This window comes from Panthera pardus, unplaced genomic scaffold, assembly GCF_024362965.1.
Source record: "Panthera pardus isolate Hobbes unplaced genomic scaffold, ASM2436296v1 HiC_scaffold_16, whole genome shotgun sequence".
NCBI classification, from domain to species: domain Eukaryota; kingdom Metazoa; phylum Chordata; class Mammalia; order Carnivora; family Felidae; genus Panthera; species Panthera pardus.
The window spans coordinates 72,494,376-72,513,780 of record NW_026526721.1 but is presented as its reverse complement, the minus strand read 5'-3'; the positions used below and the strand labels follow the sequence as shown (position 1 = coordinate 72,513,780).

The window sequence follows — 19,405 nt, the reverse complement described above, 5'->3', positions numbered from 1 at the left end:
TACTAGACTGTTTTGACTAATGTAGCTTTGTAGTAAGTTTTGACATCAGTAAGTCTGTATCATCCAGTTTTGTTCTTCTTTTTCAAGATTGTTTTAGCTTTTTGGGGTCCCTTGAGACTTCATGTGAATTTTAAGTTGTGTTTTTCTGCAAAAAACATCACTAAGATTTTTACAGGTATTGGATTAAATCTGGAGATTGCTTTCGGTAGTATCTACAGTTTAACAATATTAAGTCTTCTGATCCATGAATGTGGGATGTGTTTCCATTTATTTATACCTTCTTTAGTTTCTTTCAGAAATGTTTCACAGTTTTCGTTGTCCAAATCTCTCACCTCCTTGGTTAAGTTAATTCCTAAATATGTTATTCTTTTTGATGCTGTTGTAAATGGAATTGTTTTTGTGATTTCCTTTTCAGATCGTTCATTGTGTACAGAAATGCAACTGATTTTTGTGTGTTGACTTTGTATCCTGCTACTTTGCTAAATTCGTTTTTTAGGGGCGCCTGGGTGGCTCAGTCGGTTAAGCGGCCGACTTCGGCTCAGGTCACGATCTCACAGCCCGTGAGTTCGAGCCCTGCGTCGGGCTCTGGGCTGACAGCTCAGAGCCTGGAGCCTGTTTCAGATTCTGTGTCTCCCTCTCTCTGACCCTCCCCCGTTCATGCTCTATCTCTCTCTGTCTCAAAAATAAATAAACGTTAAAAAAAAAAATTCGTTTTTTAGTTCCAGTAAGTTCTTCAGAGAATCTATAGGGTTTTCTATGTATAAGACCATGTTATCTGAAAACAATTTTACTTCTTCCTTTCCAACTTGGATGCCTTTCATTTCTTTGACAGACTCCAGAGTTCCAAAATAGTTACTTCAGACAGATTCTGCCAGTACACTTGTCTGGGGCAGGGGGCGGGGAGAGATTCCTGGTGCTTCCTACTCTACCATCTTCCCAGAATCCTCCTTCAAGCTGAGTATTTCATACCAGTACTATGGGCCAAGATTTGTAGTTGTTTTTTAATTGCTTTCCTAACAACTGGTTCATCTGTTGCTTAAAACAGACCATACCTTTTCTATTCACTTCATTCTCACTTGTTCTTCATGGCTTTGTTCATTCATTCATTTATTCATTCATTTGCCAAATGCCAATGATGTGCCTGACGTCTTGATAGGTTCTCTAGAGGAATAAGACCTGGTCCCTGCATCTGAGGAGCTCACTGTCCAGTGGTAAGGGGACAGCCATGCACAGACACAGCTGGAAGAGTTAGAGCAAAGAGGGCTCTCAGGGTTGTGCAAAGAGTGTTTCATGAGATTGCATGGAAGGAAGGGATTGATTCTGGCATCACGGCAGAGGTGACATTTGTTCTGGGCTATGGAGAATGAATAATGCTGTCCCAGGTGGAGACTGGGAGTTCTGGATAGAAACTGAGGATCCTTTGAAATTCCTCAAGTGGAATTTGGGGGCGTATGAAGGGAAGCATTGGGACAGGAGGCTGCAAAAGTAATCAGGGACAGTTCTCCTGATTTGTAAAGTTGTACAACCTCATCACAATCCACTTTTAGAACATTTCCATCACTTAGACATTTCCCTCCTGTCCATTTTCACTTAATTCCCACACCTTTCTCTAGTCCTAGACAGCACTGATTTCTGTCTCTTTAGATTTGCCCTTTCTGGACTGCTCATGTATGGAATCATACAGTGCATGGGCTTTTATGCTAGGCTTCTTTCACTCAGCATAATGTTTTTGAGGTTCTCCTTGTTGTAGAATGTATCAGCAGTTTACTTCTTCTTATTGCTGGATAGTATTCTATTGTATGGATGTACCACATTAAAAAAAATTAATTCACTAGTTGATGGATATTTGGGTGGTATGTTTGGATTTTTTGGCCATTATGAATTATGCAGCTATAAACATTCATATACATCTCTCTGTGTAGAAATGTTTTTACCAGATTCCTTTTAACAGAATTTAGAAACCAACAGCTGTGCTCTTTGTCTCTCTCAGTGGACAGACCTAGAAGATGTATAAATAATCACACACACATATACATACATATGCACACACTGTATATATTTATAACTATCCCCTATCTACATTTCCTATAAATATCACACACACACACACGCACGCACACACGCACACACACACATTCATGCACGTATAATTCATGAGGTTATACTGACCTTCTATTCCAGTTCAACACTACAGCATTCTTCTTTGCTTCCCTCATTCCATATTTCTTTTTTTTTAATTTTTAAAAATGTTTATCTATTTTTGAGAGAGAGAGAGCACGAGCAGGGAAGGGGCAGAGAGAGAGGGAGACACAGAATCTGAAGCAAGCTCCAGGCTCTGGGCTGTCAGCACAGAGCCCAGCTCAGGGCTCAAACCCATGAACCGTGAGATCATGACCTGAAGCAAAGTCGGATGCTTAACTGACTGAGCCACCCAGGTGCCCCCCATATTTCTGTCTTCCTTTTCCTGCAGTTTGAACCTTGATCCCCAACTATATCAATATATTTACTCATTTGGTTAATACTATAATACACACACAATTGCTTCAGAATACTACATTCATACCATTACAAACAAAAACCTACTAAGTTGTGTCAGCTCAGTTCCTCCAAGAAGCAGATGCCACCATAGGATAAGATGTGCAAGAGATTGATTTGGGAAGTGCCTGTAATGGCTAAAGGGGAATAGGGCAGGAAAAGGCAGGAAAATCCTTTAGATTGTGGTGCCATTCTGTGAAAAACAGTGGGAAGGAAGGAGGGTTAGGTAGGCAGAATTTCTGACTGCGGTCCAGTCCGAGAGTCTCATTTGGGACGATTAGGCATCTCCAAGTAAAGTATACCAGGAATGGCCCAGTATTCCTGCCATGCTGGGCCACTGGCTGAGAGCAGCTCAGGCCAGCATGGCCGTGGCCATGGCATTCATGCTACAGTGGATCTGAAGATGAGGCAGCCAGAGACCTTCAGTCAACTGCTCCTGCAGCAGATTGTCTTGAAGGGAGGTCTACTGCAGTAGAGCTTAAGATTTCTTTGAAGTGTTTTTATGTATTAACTGTGTTTAGAAGTTAACGTGGACCAGGAAAAAAAAAAGTTACTTGGACAGCATCCAAGAAAACAGTCATAAAGAAACGATAAGAAATATAGCCAAAGATTTATCTATGAAGACCATAATCGAAGTACTATTTGTAATAATAAAAACTTGGGAATAACCTAAATGACCAACAACAGAGAAATCGGAAACTAAATGACAGTAGAGCCCTAATGGGAACTATTAGGATCTTCATTATAAATGAGTGAATGAGGGGCTCCTGGGTGGCTCAGCCGGTTAAGCATCTGACTTGGGCTCAGGTCATGATCTCGTGGTTCATGGGTTCAAGCCCCATGCCAGGCTCTGTGCTGACAGCTCAGAGCCTGGAACCTGCTTCGGATTCTGTGTCTCCCTCTCTCTGCCCCTCCCCTGGTCATTCTCTCTCTCTCTCTCTCTCTCAAAGAAGGAATAAACATTAAAAAAAAATAAATGAATGAATGTTACTTGGATTAATTTTTTATTTTCTTTGTCATTATTTTATTTTAAATGCAGTTTGATTCATTTGTTTGTATTTTGTTCCTTTCATTCTTGTTAATTTAATGTTGGAATATGTAAAACATTAAGGTTCTAACATCAAATTATATTAAAAATACATTCAAAGTAGTGTTAGTCTTCTACCTCCTATCTTTCCCACCCCATTCTTTCATTTTCCCCTTCCCACACAAATGTTTGTATCCTGCATGGACCTTTTTGAGTTTTTTTTTTAGAAAAAAAAACTTTATAATATACCAGAAATCACTCCATGTGAGTTCACAGAGATCTTCCTAACTTTTTTTTTTTTAACAACATTGTAGTACTCCATTTTGTGGTTGGACCATAGTTTACCCCACCAATCTCCTATATATGAACATTTAGAATATTTTTCAATATCTTGCAATTGTAAATAATGCCACAATGAATAACTTCGTGCATGTGTATTTTTGTATTTGTTGGGGGTTTATCTTAGGGTAAATTCTTAGGAATGAGATTACCCGTATGTCAAGAGTTAATAAAATATGTCATCATTTTTTAAAGATATCTCCACATTTGTCATCATAGGGGCCGTGTAACTTTACATTCCCACCAGTAATGTATGAGAGGGTCTGTTTCCACACAATTTCACCAACAGTGTACTTGAAGTTTCTTTTATTTATTTTGAGAGAGAGAGAGAGAGAGAGAGAGAGAGTGCAAGCAAGGGAGGGGCAGAGAGAGAGGGATCCCGAACAGGCTCCTCACTGTCGGTGCAGAGCCCGACACGGGGCTCAAATCAGATCATGACCCCAGCCGAAATCAAGAATTGGACTCTCAACCAACTGAGCCACCCAGGCACCCCATGTACTTTAAGCTGTTGACTTTTGCCAATCTGATAGGTGAGAAATATATCCCAGTACAGTTTTAATTTGCATTTCTTCTGTTGTGAGTTCTGCCCTGGTATTTAAAGGCATGAGTGACCCAGAAGTTGCCATTTAGCAACCTTCACGCTCACTGTTGACCAGAACTTAGTCACATGACCTTACCTAGCTGCTAGGGAGGCTGGGAAATGTAGTCCATATTCTGAGATAGTATGTACCCTGCTTAAAGTTAGGGGTTCTACTGCTATAGAAGAAGGGAAGAATGGGTATTTAGAATAATTTGCTGCCTCTTCTCAGTAGATGAGATATTTTTCTTTATTTTGAAGGCAGTAAGAATCCAGAGAAGGCATTTTTTTTATAGTAGGTTTAATATCTGTGAAAACAATACCTGTCCAATGTAAATGTTCAATAAGATAAACAAACACAAATGATACAGTAATTTGCATGGCCATGGTTTGAACATATTTCGAAATCAGAGAGGGTTTCCGGACTTAAAGCTGTATTACAAAGCTGTAATCGTCAAAGACAGTATGGTGTCTTGACTATGGCACAAATCAGAGAGGGTTTATTTGTCTTTTTAATTTTTCCTTCTTTTGAATTATGAAAGTAATACATATTTATAATAGATTCAAACCAGACAGAAGTGGATGATATAAAAAAGGCAAGTGTTTTTACTGCAGTCTCTTGCCCCAGAATAACTAAAACGTATGTGTGCACATTATTTGTGACTTTTGCTATTAAAATCAAAGCCACAGTGAATCGTCTTACACATATCTTTGCATGCTTTTCATTAGTCATTCTTAGGAAAAATTTCTAGATATGAAAATATTGGGTAGAAAAAGGTGTACAGATTTTAGGTTTCATTCAAATCTGCCAAACTGCTGCCTCCAAAAGCCATACCAATGCCTACTCCCTGTGATAGTGCATGCAAAAACCTGTTTCAGAATGGATTTGGGGATGATGGGTGGGGCATATTTGGAGCTGGGTTCTCTGCATAACGTGGACCTGCTTCAACAGGTCCTGGCAGGAGCTGTGATGCCACAGAATGTTTTGTGCCTTTGAAGTTCCTTCTCCATGTCTTAAACACCTGTGCCATTATGGTGGCTTACCCAGTGACCCAGGGGCTGCACCCTGACTCCACATTGCAAGACAGAAGCTGCTGAGTGCTGAAGAGGAGCTTTTGAGAGAGAGTCATGACCTTGGATTCTAGTGCCGTATCAGCCACTAGCCCGGGACTAGGCACTTCCCCTCCCCGAGCCCCTTACTTGTAATAAGGGGGTTGGACTGGGTGCTCTTATTCCGTCCACCCCCACGGCAGTGATTCTGATATAGTGACTGGTATTTTCTTCAAAATACCGGACAAGGTCATTGCCAGATTATGTCTGTTGGAGCTACTTCTTGACTATTTTGATGTCATGGTCTGTCTTTTCTGGTCAAAAGCTAGAGGAGACAGAAGTCACTAGAGGTTTGAATTAATTATGCACAGCAGAAAGCAGTCAGGGCCACCAGAGACCAGGGATGAAGTGCTATAGGAATTGAAAACAGGAGGTCGGTCTTCCAGCCTGCTTCTGCGATGTTAAGCCACATGGTGGATTCTGACTACATCTGTGCCCAAACACTCCACATGCTCTTATCTCAGTCCCTGGGCCAACTCAAGGACTTGGCTCCAGAGATGTTTCTCCTCTCCTACATCATTAACTCCTCGCTCTCTACTGAATCATTTGGTTGCATGTGCACGCACACACATACACACACACACCCACTCTCTCTCTCTGACACAACCCCATATCCTGTGTCTGCTACTACCTTATTTCTCTGCATCCCCAGAGGGTTGTTTGTAATAGATATTTTCGCCTGTTTACTTCCCATTTTATTTCCAACCCATCTAGATTAGACTTTGGGCCCCACCACTCTGTTTATTTGTTCTTTCACCCAACAAATATTTATTGAGTACCTACTATGAGCTAACAATGTTCTCCTTTTGAGATACAGCATATACCAATTCAGGGAGGGTAAGCTCCCTTGTGGAGCTTATGTGGAGGAGGGGAGATGCACAGGGAGATAGAGAAGACAAAAATGTAAATTGCTTTTCTATGGGATATTGAAGCTGTGGAGAAAAATAAAACAGGAAAGAAGATGGATGGTGAATTTGGTAGAGTGGGTGTTGAGTTTAAAGAGGGAAGAAAGTCCTTACCGAGAAAGTGACATTGGAAGGAGGTAAGGGGTAAGGGAGCAAGGCTTGCAGGTTTGAGGGGGAAGAAGGGATGGCCAAGCCAAAGCCCAAGCAGGGTGTGTGCCTGTGTGTATTAGACAACAGCAGGAGGCCTCTGTGGCTGCAGTGAGGGAAGGAGGGGGAGTGGTGTGAGGTGAAAATGGAATTGGGGGTGGATCTTGTATCAGAGAAGGGACAGATTGCCTCTCTCTGGGAGTGGGAGAAGGCTTGATAGGCCAAGGTGGCATCTCATTGCCATCTGGAAGGACAAACAGGAGTTCCTGTGATGGAGTTTGCATACTTAGACACTGTCAGTAGTTTGAGGTAGGTGAAGCCCAGAACCCTCCTGGAGGGAGAGGAGACCAGCTGGGAAAAGAAGGCAGGGAACCAGGAAGTCCCCTGGATGCCTCTGAACAGCTTTTATCGAGGATGCCGGCAGCCCTCATTTTGCTGGATCCATTGGCCACTTCTCGGATCGTATCATACTCAACCCGTCAGCAGCTTTGACCTAACAAACCACTCTTGTTTGTTACACATTGTTTCTTGCCTTTTGGACACCTGCTCTCTTGGTTTTTCTTCCATTTCCCTTGCGAGCTGCTCTTGCTACCCATCCTGTGATTATTACAATGCCCCAGGCTTGCTCCTCTTCAGTGTTTCTAATATGTGCGCTAACTGCTCCCATTTAACATGCTGAGTGTCCTCACTCCTGCCTTGAGGTGCTAGAGCACCTACCGGGACATGCTGAGAGTCTGTAAAACCTTCCTGCCACGATTAGTCCATCACCTGCCTCAAGATGGTAATAAGTGGAGGTGGAAGAGGTGGAGAGGTTGGACAGAGTTGTTAATGTGCTGTGATATTTTCCTTCTGGTCTCCAGTAAAATGAGGTGGACTTCAAGAAAAGTACTAGGAAAAACAGACTCTTAACCATGGAGAACAAACTGATGGTTACCAGGGTGGGGGGTAGGGGGTGGGGCGGGGCTGGGGGTGGGGGGACAAGTGATGGGGATTCAGGAGTGCCCTTGTGATGACCAGCAGGTGATGTATGGAAGTGTTGAATCACTGTAATATACACCTGAAACTAGTAGAACATTGTATGTTAACTAATTGGAATTAAAATTAAAAAAAACGGGGAGCCTGGGTGGCTCAGTCAGTTGAGTGTCCAACTTTGGCTCAGGTCATGATCTTATAGTTTGTGAGTTCAAGACCCACACTGGGCACAGAGCCCGCTTTGGATCCTCTGTCCCCCCTCTCTCTGCTCCTCCCCGCTCACGGTCTCTCAAAAATAAACATTAAAAAAACAAAAACAAAAACAAACTTAAAAGCTACCTGGAGAGCTTACCATTTATGCTCTGGAGTCTGAGGCCACAGAATGGTACCTTATTATTTACCAACCGAAGTCTAGAGCCCCAATAATGAGGCCAGAGTAGCTCATCTGGAGGCAGAGCAAAGAACGCTGTACCAGGAAAGGGCCGTCCTTCTGCCCAGAAGGACACGCTTGCCTGGACCTGATGTGGACAAGGGGGAGGGCTCCCCCGAGTCATCATAAGGGTGCCCATCCAGTGAGACTCCTAGGAGCACCCATGTGGCCCCAGCCAAAGGGCTGCCTCACTGAAGCCGAGGCTGAGGGAGAAGAGGCACAGGAGATGTCCAGGGGAGGGATCCCTGCAGAACCCACAAAAGCAGCCCAAGAAGGGAAGGCCAGCTCTTGTGCACCTGCTGTCCCAGGGCATGGACAGCAAGACAGCAGGAGTACCAGCCTCTGAAGACTACAGTCTTGCCCCCTAATTTGCCAGCCCCTGGATCCCACCTCAGAAAGGGTCAGAGATTAAGGCACAGGTGAGGAGGAGCTAGAAAACAGGGAGAAAGACAATCTTCACCCCTACCTGCATCCTGTGGGTTTTCTGCACTCCCTCAGGCCTGGGTCAGGGCAGGCTTTAAATTGGATACAAGTTTGAGGGTTTGGGTCTTCAAACCAGGCTGGTCACCCTAAGTCAAACAAAGAGGCTCTATTATCTGAGAGTGTGTGGAATCGCTACAAGAATTGCCTGAGATTTCATCCAGGGGTAGAAAGAGAGCTGACAGATGAAATTTAAAGGGATAGTGAAAGGGGCACCTGGGTGGTTCAGTCGGTTAAGTGTCCGACTGTGGCTCAGGTCATGATCCCACGGTTGGTGAGTTCAAGCCCTGCGTTGGGCTCTATGCTGACAGTTCAGAGCCGGGAGCCTGCTTCAGATTCTGTGTGTCTCTGTCTCTGCTCCTGCCCTGCTCGTGCTCTGTCTCTCTCCGTCTCTCAAAAATAAATACATGTTAAAAAAATAATAAAGGGATAGTGAAAGAAGTGGGTTTATTAGTAAACCAGTTACATAGGCACCAGCACAGCAGGACTGAAAGCTTGTCCCTGAGCAGCAGGATAGATGAAGACGAAGACACAAAAACCCTGGAGCCAGGGAGTGTGGCCTTGGACTAAGGACAGGTGGATCTGGAAGGGGACCAGCTGCCCTGGTCTGCAGCCCTTGGGCTGAAACAGCTCCAAACAGCTGGAGGTAAACTGACGGTCGTGGTGTCCCTGCTGACGTGGCTTTCAGGAGCAGGATATGAAGGCTGCTCAGAGTAATGAGAACTCTTGGGGACATCTGTCAGGTGAAGGTAGGAGGTGGGTTTCTCTCCTGGGGTCCTGAATGCTGAGCCCAAAGCTGTGAGCAGTGAGGTTAACCCCCAGTTTCTCTGGGGGAAGGCTCTTAGCTGCTCTGTTACCAAACTAAGTTCATGTGGGCCCCCTGACATGGATGAGGAGTCTCCCCTGGGGATTTCAGGGACATTGGCTCAATGCTGGCTAGAGGCTCAAGGAGAGGTCTGGTGTGGGGTCTGAGAGTTGCTGAAAGGTGGTAGCAGGGTTAACAAAGCCCAGGAAGAAGACAGGACCCATGGGTGCCTCTCCCGGTGGAAGTAGGCGTCAGCACCCCTTGGACACTCAGACCACTTGGGCTCTGCTCTGAGGGGCATTCGAGGAAGCATGACATGAAGACTGCATGAACACAAGATACGTGTTTTTGTGGTGCCTGCGTGCTGTCTGGGGAAGAGAGAGGTGTCTGTGGGCACCAGCCCCGCCCACCTCCAGGCCTGAAGATGGCGTCGTCCCAGGGAGTTCTTTGCTGGTGGAGCCGTCTGTGGGAACGGCAGCAGAAGCTCTACCTGTAGATGGAACACCTGTCGTGTTGTCTAGGAAGGGCTACGCATGTTGCTTCTTTCAGGGGAGGCTCCCTGTAGAGGGTGACTGTTTCGGGGTGTAGGAGATCTTAGTGGGGGGTGGGGGGGGGATCAGCCTGGCCTTCTGTCTCCTGCCTGGGTTTTCTCTGCACCACGTTCCGCCCCATGACCTCCACCCTCACTGTCTGAGCTCCTGGGCAGTCTACACCATCCGTGGACTGTGAAAGTCACTTCTTGTTTTGGGCTGAGTTTCTTCCTGGCCCTGCTTCTGTTTTGTGGGCTGCGTGGGACAAGTCTGCTCCCTCACTGTCCTGTTCTCCCCAAGTCTTTCTCCAGAGTGATTATCTCCAGCACCTTTGGCCCCATTTGACGTAGTCCCTTCGCCATTCTCTCCTTTGTCCCTCTGACATGCATGTGCAGAGTGTCCAGCCTTGGGGTTAAGATCCTCGTGGTTCAGACCACTTAATGAGGCTCAGCCTAATTTGTAGAGAAGTTTTCACCGCTGACATATGCTGACATCCTTGTGCTTCCTACTCTTGCCCTTGCTGAGGATGTTTGCTTCAGTACTGCTTGTAGCTCAGGCAAGCCCTTGGCTGGGAGTAAGGATAGCTCCCTCACGTCAGCATCTGGCAGCTATAAGATGCGTTACCGTTTCATGCACCACTAAGAAAGTCACTGTCAATCAAACTGTAATGGACAGTGTTTGACTTTCACATCCATTGTAGCTGATCCCTATGGTGGAAAAAATGTGGATTATAGAATAGATGAAATATGGTAATACAACCGGCCTCATGATGTGAGGGCTAATGAGAAATGCACGGCAAGTGCTTAGCACAGTGGGAAGCACGGTAAACACTCAGTAAATGATGCCTGCTTTTATCCACACCCTCCAGCAGCTCACCACTGCCCCCAAGAAGACCGCCGCCCACCTCCCCAGCCGCATGTGCAACCATTTCCTTATCTGCTCTGCCTGAAAAGGACTTTCCTATGCCTGAGATGTCCCATCCCCAGGGCCCCTCTGGTTCATGGCCTCAGCTGTCACTGTTCTTGAAAGGCCTTCCCTGTCTGTCCCACCTTCTGTGCAGTCTCTCACCTCTTGCAAGGTTTCAATGCAGCAAATACTGCCTGTGTTGTTTGCTGACACATCTGCTCCCTTCCTTACAAGGTGCCTCTTTGACAACAGGGGCTGAGTTATTTATTTTTGTGTCTCCAGTTCTTAGCACAGGGCTAAGAACATGATGGAGGCCCAAGAAATGTTTGCTTTCTCATGTTTAAGAATACCTGGATTTGCATAGCGCTTTATAGTTTAGCAGGCTTTAAATAAAGATGATTTCCTCATTCCGTTAACCTGAGCAAATCAGGACAGGTGGCAGTGTCCTTATTTCTAAGCTGGAAAAACTGGGCACCTGTTAAAGGATGCACCAGAGTACCTGAGCCTGAGTAGTGACTGAGCTGGAATTAGAGCCTGCTTTGGCCTCTGACCATCTTGATGGTGACAGGCCCTTGTCTTAGAACAGAGGTGACAAACTGGCAGCCCACTGGTCACATATGGCCTGTGGATGTGCTTTGGCCTATGTTGTTTTTTTTTTTTTTTTAATGTAAGTTGCCGACACTTAAAAAATTAGGAAATCCTGGGCACCTGGGTGGCTCAGTCAGTTAAGCATCTGACTCTTGGTGTCAGCTTAGGTCATGATCTCATGGTTCATGGGATCGTGGGATTGAGCCCTGTGTCAGGCTGTGCACTGACAGTGAGGAGCCTGCTTGGGATTCTCTCATCCCTCTCTCTCTGCCCCTCCCTCATGTGCACACATGCCCTCTCTTGCACACTCTCTCTCTCAAAATAAACTTTAAAAATTAGGAAATCCTAATCTGAGCATCTGGCAACTCTATGTTACATACATACCCACATGGGCAGCAGCTGGCAGGGGTTGAGAGGAAGGCACATTCTTCATTCCCAAGTCCCCACCCTCCCCATTATCTGATACCCACATGCCTGGCCGGGGCAGGTACTGAGTCTGCAACCTTTGCTTAGAGAAAGACTCCTGCCGGTGAGTCTTTCTCCTGGGGGCTTGAGCTAGGGCATTTGGTTTGGCCTGATTTGTCATCAGTACTAGGGTTGAATAGAACCGCCTGCTGGTTGAACAGCCCCAGTGGGTCCCCAGAGACCGTTTCCTGCAGTTGTTAGTAAGCCCAGGCTTTGGCAGGGCCTTGGCCCTGGTCCTCATCCTGGAGGCAGGGTAGGAAGGAAGTTGTTGAAGCAGCTCCTCTCTCCTCCTCAGGACAAAGGAAATGATGGGGTCAAGGAGCTGGACAGCTTGAAGAGCGATCGACTAAGAACTGTTCAGCTCAATGTCTGCAAAAGTGAGGAAGTAGACAAAGTGGTGGAGATTGTCCGCTCGAGCCTGGAGGACCCTGAGAAAGGTAAGGGGCACCTTGGGGCAGCAGGGGTAGTGCACTAGCCGTCCCAAGGGCACCTTTCCTAAAAACTACGCCCCATTTACTTGTGTCCTGCCAAAAGCCTACTTTCCCTGTTGTTTAAGCTCTTCCTCTTGCCCAGTGGGAGGCAGTGGGTTAAATTAAACACACACATGCAATAGGCAATGCGAAATAAAGCCAGAGGTGGTTTAAAAATCTCTAGAAATGGGGCTCCTGGGTGGCTCAGTTGGTTAAGTGTCCGACTTCGCCTCAGGTCATGATCTCGTGGTTCGTGGGTTCGAGCCCTGTGTCGGGCTCTGTGCTGGCAGCTCGGAGCCTGGAGCCTGCTTCAGATCCTATGTCTCCCTCTATCTCTGCTCCTCCCCTGCTTGCGTTCTGTCTCTCTCTCTCTCTCTCTCTTCCTCAAAGATAAATAGACGTTAAAAAAAAAATTTTTTTTTTAAATCTCTAGAAGAGATGAATGGATGAGTGCTGGTTCAGGTCCGTTCAGACAGTGCTCATTGGATGCCCACTCTGAGCCTGGTGCCAGACCAAGTGCTGGGGACACAGAGATGACCAAGGCACAGTTCCTGTCCCCAAGGACCTCACAGTTTATTGGGGGCTAGCCCAGATGATTTCCAAATCCCCTCTCAGGGAGCAACACACAACAGAAGGACACAGCCCAGTCTTCAGAGGGGTGGGGAGCTGGTTGTTGAAAGCAAATTGTGGCAGAGCGCAGGAGGGCATTCCAGGAGGAGGGGAGAGCGTGAACGATGGTGAGAAGCACACGGCATGTGCCAGGGGACGAGCCAGAGGACAAGTCTGGTGGAGGCGGGAGCAGGAAATGGGGCTGAGGAGGGAGGTCGTCCAGGGCCTGGGGTCCAGGCAAGGGAGCATGGTCACTCTCTTGAGGCCTGTGGGAGCCACTGAAGGGGATTTTCTGAGGGGAATGACCTGGTCACTCTGGGGACTGTGACGGCAGTGTGGAGGGTGGATTTAAAGGGAGTGCAGGAGAGCTGAATGAGGGCAGTGGGTGTTACGGATGAGGAGGGATCAGATTCGGGAAGGCACACCTGGCTGGACTTGGTGACGGATGCATGTGGGGATGAGGGAGAGGCATGAGTCCTCTCCTGTCACCTGGTGCCCCCCACTGGAGGAGCAGGTTGAGGGATGGGGAGTGCCCATGGGACACCCTGGGGGAATGTCCGGGTGGAGATCAGATGTCCAGGCCGGGAGGTGAGGCTGGGCTGGGGGGGGTGCGGATACAGAGGGACTCCTGGGAACATAAGCAGTCAGGGGACGAGAGGGGGAGAGGCAGCTGGCAGAGAAGGTGGGTACTGGGCACGGGAAGCTGAAGGGACAAAAAGTTTGAGGGCCAGTAGCTAATAAGGTCACATGGTACAGAAAGTTCCTGTAACATAAGGACTTAGCTGTCCTCCCAGTTCGGCTCATGGAGGACCTAAGTGGGAGGAGACACCATTCATGAAGTACACAGCCATGATGGTGCTGCATTCTGGGCTACTTGCTTCATCTAAGACATTTACCGTTTTGTTTTTTTTTTATGTTTATTTATTTTTGAGAGAGAGAGAGACAGAGCATGAGTGGGGGAGGAGCAGAGAGAGAGGGAGGCACAGAATCGGAAGCAGGCTCCAGGCTCTGAGCTGTCAACACAGAGCCTGATGCGGGGCTCGAACTCACGAACTATGAGATCATGACCTGAGCTGAAGCCGGACGCTCAGCCAACTGAGCCACCCAGGCGCCCCTAAGACATTTACCTTTGAGTTTCCTGGTAGACCATGCAGAAAGAGAACCTCATTCAGTTCTCTGCTTTTCCACAGAATGGGGTGGGGGCAGCTCTCCTGAATGGTGACTTCAAGCACTAATAGGGAGGAGGGGAGGGCACCAGGGCCTTTGCTGGGCCCTGTTGAGCATTTATCAGGCAGGCGGAGATGCTGTCACCGGCCAGCAGCTGCCTCAGAAACTCCTGTGCTGTGTGGCTGTCGGAGAAGCTGTTGCTTGGCCTGCCAGCCTGTCGCTGATGTGTCACCTTGTCAGCTCAGTGCTGCCCCCACCCCAAGGCTGACCATGGCCAGGTCTCTCTGCTTTCTGAGGAGAGGCCTGTGAGTTCCCTAACTCACTGAACATCTGTTTAATAATTAGCAGGCAAAGCCAGGGCTCCTGTCCCATTGAGAAAAGGCAGGATATGGGTCCCACTGGGATGATTATCAGCTTGAGAGGAACAGCCTGCCTCACCCCTCCCCAGTGGTAAATCCTCCTCATGCCCACCTTCCCCGACTGCCAGGATGTTGCCTTCATAAGCGATTAGGCAGGAAAACAGCTGCATTCAGCACCATAAAGCCACTTCATTGCAGCCTGAGGGTTTGTGGTGATTTAAAATGCCCACAGAAAGAAATCATCACTGTAGACCTGAGCACAGAGCGGGGCTGCACCAGAGCTGGGGGCTGCCCAGGATCCTGATCTTTGTCCCCTGCCACCAGGGCAGGACTGTTTCGGTTCCCTGTATTAGTCTGGCCGTTTAGCTTAACAGGCAAGGCAGGGTAGACCCAGAGCCACATTGAGCTCAAAGCCTAGTACCGCCTCGATGCGTAAACTTTTCCCTACTGCATTTTCCCTCATGACGCATTTCAGTGAGGGCTGATAAACCACACCATGACCTTACTTAACCAATACTGCCTTTTCTGGAAAAAGATTTGAAGATTTTTCGGTCTGAAAAAGGTAATAAATCTGTCAGACATGTGGTTGTCCAGTCTCTCACTCTCTTCCTACTTCTCCCTCCACCTCTCTTCCTTCCCTGTGGCCCCCACCCCCCACCCCAAGGGCCGTTTTTTTTCCTGGTAAAGCCGCTGCAGTTCTCCCCTTCTCGGGCAATGCTGTCCTTGAGCTCCAGGTGGCGCCCTCTGGGGCTTTCAGATCAGCCTGCGGTTCCTAAGTGGGTGGCTGCTTCCAACTCACCACCCAGACAGGATCCTAACCGGGACAAGTGGAGCGTACATTTTGATGAGGAGTTTGGTGCCCTTCACGTTGGCTCCGTGGAACAGTATCTGTCAAAGCCACGGGAGCCAGGCTCAGGGGGGTGAGATGAAGGGGATTGTGTGATCAGGGCAGGTGAGCCATCTGTGCTCACCAGCAGAACTATTGAGTGACTGGATGGACACCTGGAGCCTGTAACCAGCACTGCCCACCTGCACCCCAGGGAAAGGCTAAGTCAGTGAGCCAACCGGCAGGCCCGATCTTGCAACCATCACTTAACCTCACAGTCCATAGATACTTATTGAGTACCTGCTGTATGCTTGGTAGTGTGCTGAGCACCAGTAAGGGTTTGACCTGGCAGGAGGAGTTTGTGGTGCGACACCAGCCAAGCGTAAGTTGGTGGCTTCATGGCAGGACCTATTTGGAACAGTTACAGCACCGGGGACATTATGCCGCAGATAGGGAAGACCCTGTCCTCCATCTGGGACTCCCTCAGTTTGGGAGTGAGAAGACTGGAGTTATTGTGGGCTTCATCTCTTACTAGAAGTGTGACCTTAGACTTGTATGTTCCTCTGTGTGGGCCTCAGCTTGCCCATCTGTGAAGTGGGAGAAGTGCCTGTGAGTGATCCGGTGCTCACACCTAGATCTGACTGCCGCAGCACCATGGGCAGAAAGTCAGCAAAAGCTGCTCTCATCTCCGGCTGAGGGACGGGGCACTGAGCAGAGCCAGGGAGCAGCAGGGCGGGGTGGAGCATGAGGCAGGAGCGTAGGTGGCTCAGGCTTCCAGAGGGCAAAACAAGAAGCCTGGCAGAGGAGGCCTCACATACCCCCTGTGGAAGGGAATTATCAGAGGGGGAAGTGACTGATAGAGGACAGTCTGGCTGACCGGCCTATCAGGATGGAGGTGGAGGACAGAGGCTGTGACAAGGAGACCTGGGAGAGTCTTCTCCAATGATACTGGAGGGAGGCCACCAGGACCCAGAGTAACGCTGTGGAAAGAGGAAAGAAGACACCGATTCTGTGACAGCAGAGGAAGCCAACAGCAGCACAGAGTTGAGCATGAGGGCTGTGTTTTCTATCCTGTCCACCTGTTAGCTGGGTGACATTGAGCAGGGTGCTTAACCTCCCTGAGCCTCAGTTGCCTCATCCAGACCTGGGACAACTTAGTATCTGAATGAATGCATGCAAAGTGCTTATTCAGGGGCTGGCAGCTGTCCTTTTGATCTTGATCAATAGTATCAACTGATCAGTAATATCAACTGATACTCTTGATCAGTACTCATAGATGGGGGGAGAAGCGAGGAACCAGATGAAAGTGAGGCTGTTAGCAAAGAGGAGGTGCAGGCTGGAGCAGCTGGAGAGTGACGTGTTGCTGTGGGCCGGGGGTGCTGGGGCCCTGGGGGGCATTGAGGTGAAAGTGCCCATCAGGAGGAGGAGACCGGGGTTAGGAGAGAGCCATGAGTGCAAGGGGTACATGGGAACCCTTGACGCAGAGGCGGTGATGTGACGGGGCTGTCACAGGAAAACAGCAGGAATGTTCATTGTGAGTGGGTTTGGAATGTTGGCTGAGGACTCCAGAGAGCTCCTAGGTCCGCAAACTGTTATTGCTTATCAAGTCAGCAGAGCTGTAATCCAGGAGCAATGTGCTTCCACAGGCCAAGTTCAATTACACTTTTTTGGATATCAGTGTCAGATGTAATTAGTTTTTAGTTGGAAAAAAAAAAAAAACCTGTATGCATTTTAAGTGTGATACTGTCCTGTGTGAATCAAACACAAAGCAGCTGGAAATGTCCATGAACGTAAAGAAGACGAGGCTGCCTGAGCACCAAGTGTAATTTGAGAGAAGGTGGTGTAGGACAGGACATTGGTGGACACCTGTATTTAGGGGGCAGGTAGAAGAAGGGTGTCAGGGAGGATGGAGGAGATGCTTGGGTATCATTAATGCCAAGGGAGGAGTGAATGTCAGGCACCATGAGTCATGCTCATACTGTGGGAGGTTGAGGGGAGTGAAGATGGGAGGGAGGGATGAGGGGGGACGGTGACATCCTCAGCAGGTAGCACCGCAGACACCATGGAGCAGCAGCAGGGCTGGAGCCCAGGGGAGCAGAGAAATGGGCCGTGGAGGGAAGGAGAGCAGACAGCGGTGTGAGGAGGTAGTGTGGTTAAGAGAAGGTTCTTTAGAGTGTTGAGACATGGTATTTGTAGACATGCATTCATCTGGCAAACATTTATTGAGCATCTAATGGGTATAAGGCTGAAGGGAGGGAGTCAGGGGCAAGGGAAGGGTTGAGGTTGCATAAAAAAGGGACAAGGAGTGATGGCTTATGGTTTGGAAGGTGGAGGGTGAAGTGTCAGCCTTGTCAGGTGGCGGGAGGCCTCCTGCCCTTCCTGGGAAGAAGAGAGGGGTGAAGACTTCCCGGGGAGGTCTGCAGGGTGGGGGTTGTAGTGGCTGCGTCACTGCGAGGTCACTGGTGAGACCTGAGAGCCTGAGGCATCCGCTCAGCCGCTGTGGGGAGTGGGAGTGACAGCTTCATGAGCACTTTGTTAACCAGCAATTTCCTCTCTTAATAAATGTCCTTAATTCTCTGTAATTGAAGGAGAAGGCACCAGAGGTCAGCTGAAGCTTTAATTTGGGTAACACGGAAGAAAAGCAGCGAGAGACCAATCACTCTGTCATTTACACAAACTCATTTCCATGATTAACTTGGAAAGTGAAGCAGGGCCAGGGTTCCCACAGGCAGCAGGAGGACAGGCCCTGGAGGACAGCTCTGCCCTGAGGCTCCAGCCCATCCAGCCCTGGCCCCCCAAAAACAGAACTCAGAGGGCCCTGCAAGTCAAGGCCGCCTCCTCGGTGCCACTTTCCCCAGTTCAGCTCTGCCTCTGACTTCTGGGGCACCCTGAAGCCAGTCCCTTCTCCTCAGGGCCTCTGCTTCCCTGGCTGTAAAAGTAGTTGTCAGAGCTCCAAGTATCCTTCCAGCACCAGTGTTCACTGAGTCTACAGAAACCAGCTCTCCCCTAGCTGGTCTTGCTGGAAACAGTCAACCCAAGTATACTCAGAGTGTACGTTTGCTCCGATTCCGTACTCCACCTGGGACCACACAAGGCTGAGGGGGGTTCTCTACCTGCAAAGATCAGGTGTATGTATACACTGGGGCTTACCAGTGGTAACCAGCAAATAGTGCGTGGTTCCCAGCAGGGAGATCAGAGAATGCAGTAATGATCAGAAGGGTCTCAGGGTGGAGTAGGACTGGGGCTCGGCCTGAGGTCAAGCCTTAGCTGAGCCTCTCACTGCTATGTGACCTTGGAGGCTGGGTCCCTCCCTTGACCTCCAGAGAAGGCTTGACCTGAAGACTCCTGTGGTTCTCCTGGCTTCCGGCAGGAGGGTGAATTCAGGTGAAGTTGCAGAGGCAGGGATGAATACTCGGTGCGGGGTGCAGGGTGCGAGGACGTGACTGCATGGACCAGAGTGGAAACGAGTTAGCCGATGTAGGACTCAGGACTGAGGGCACCTGGCAGGGCTGGGTCATGGTGGGGCCCAGAGAGTCAATGCAGGTAGAAGCAAGATGATGATTGGACCTTTTAGACTTAAGGGAGCATCACAGCCAGCACTTTCGTCCTCTTGGTCTCCTGTTATTCTTGGTGAGTCTAGAAAGTGTCCCAAGAGCCTTGGATAGGAAGTGGCAAGTTTGGGGGGAAAGGGACAAGAGCAGGGAGGGGGATGGGCTGCAGGCTGATGGGTGAGGTCTGAGGCCAAGGCTAGGTGGTGACTGCAGTTCTGTCCCATCCTGTCCAGGCATGTGGGGCCTGGTCAACAACGCGGGCATCTCGACTTTCGGAGAGGTGGAGTTCACCAGCATGGAGACCTACAAGGAGGTGGCAGAAGTGAACCTCTGGGGCACGGTGCGGATGACAAAATCCTTTCTGCCCCTCATCCGAAGGGCCAAAGGTGAGTTGGAAAGGGATCTTCCTCTTGCCCCACCTTTTCTTCTTTGCTTAGTATGGAACTTGGTCTCAGCAGATCCAGCATCCGTTCCCCGGTGAGGCTGAGCACCTGACTCTCAGGGGCTGTGCAGGTCTTGTGGATGGTGGTAAGTGGAGGTGCCATGGCCAGGCAGATGGAAAGGGATGTGTGATTCTCAGGAAGAAGGGCCGCTAAGAGGTCAGCAG

The 19,405-nt window shown here is 48.7% G+C and overlaps 1 protein-coding gene across 1 annotated transcript in view; it reads left to right on the top strand.

The window, feature by feature from the left end:
- BDH1 (3-hydroxybutyrate dehydrogenase 1) overlaps positions 1-19,405 on the top strand; it is a 35,818-nt gene that overhangs the window by 9,621 nt on the left and 6,792 nt on the right. The window contains exons 4-5 of the mRNA XM_019448771.2: positions 12,112-12,253; positions 19,032-19,184. Coding sequence (XP_019304316.1) covers positions 12,112-12,253; positions 19,032-19,184 — 295 coding nt within the window. The remainder of the gene's footprint in view (positions 1-12,111; positions 12,254-19,031; positions 19,185-19,405) is intronic.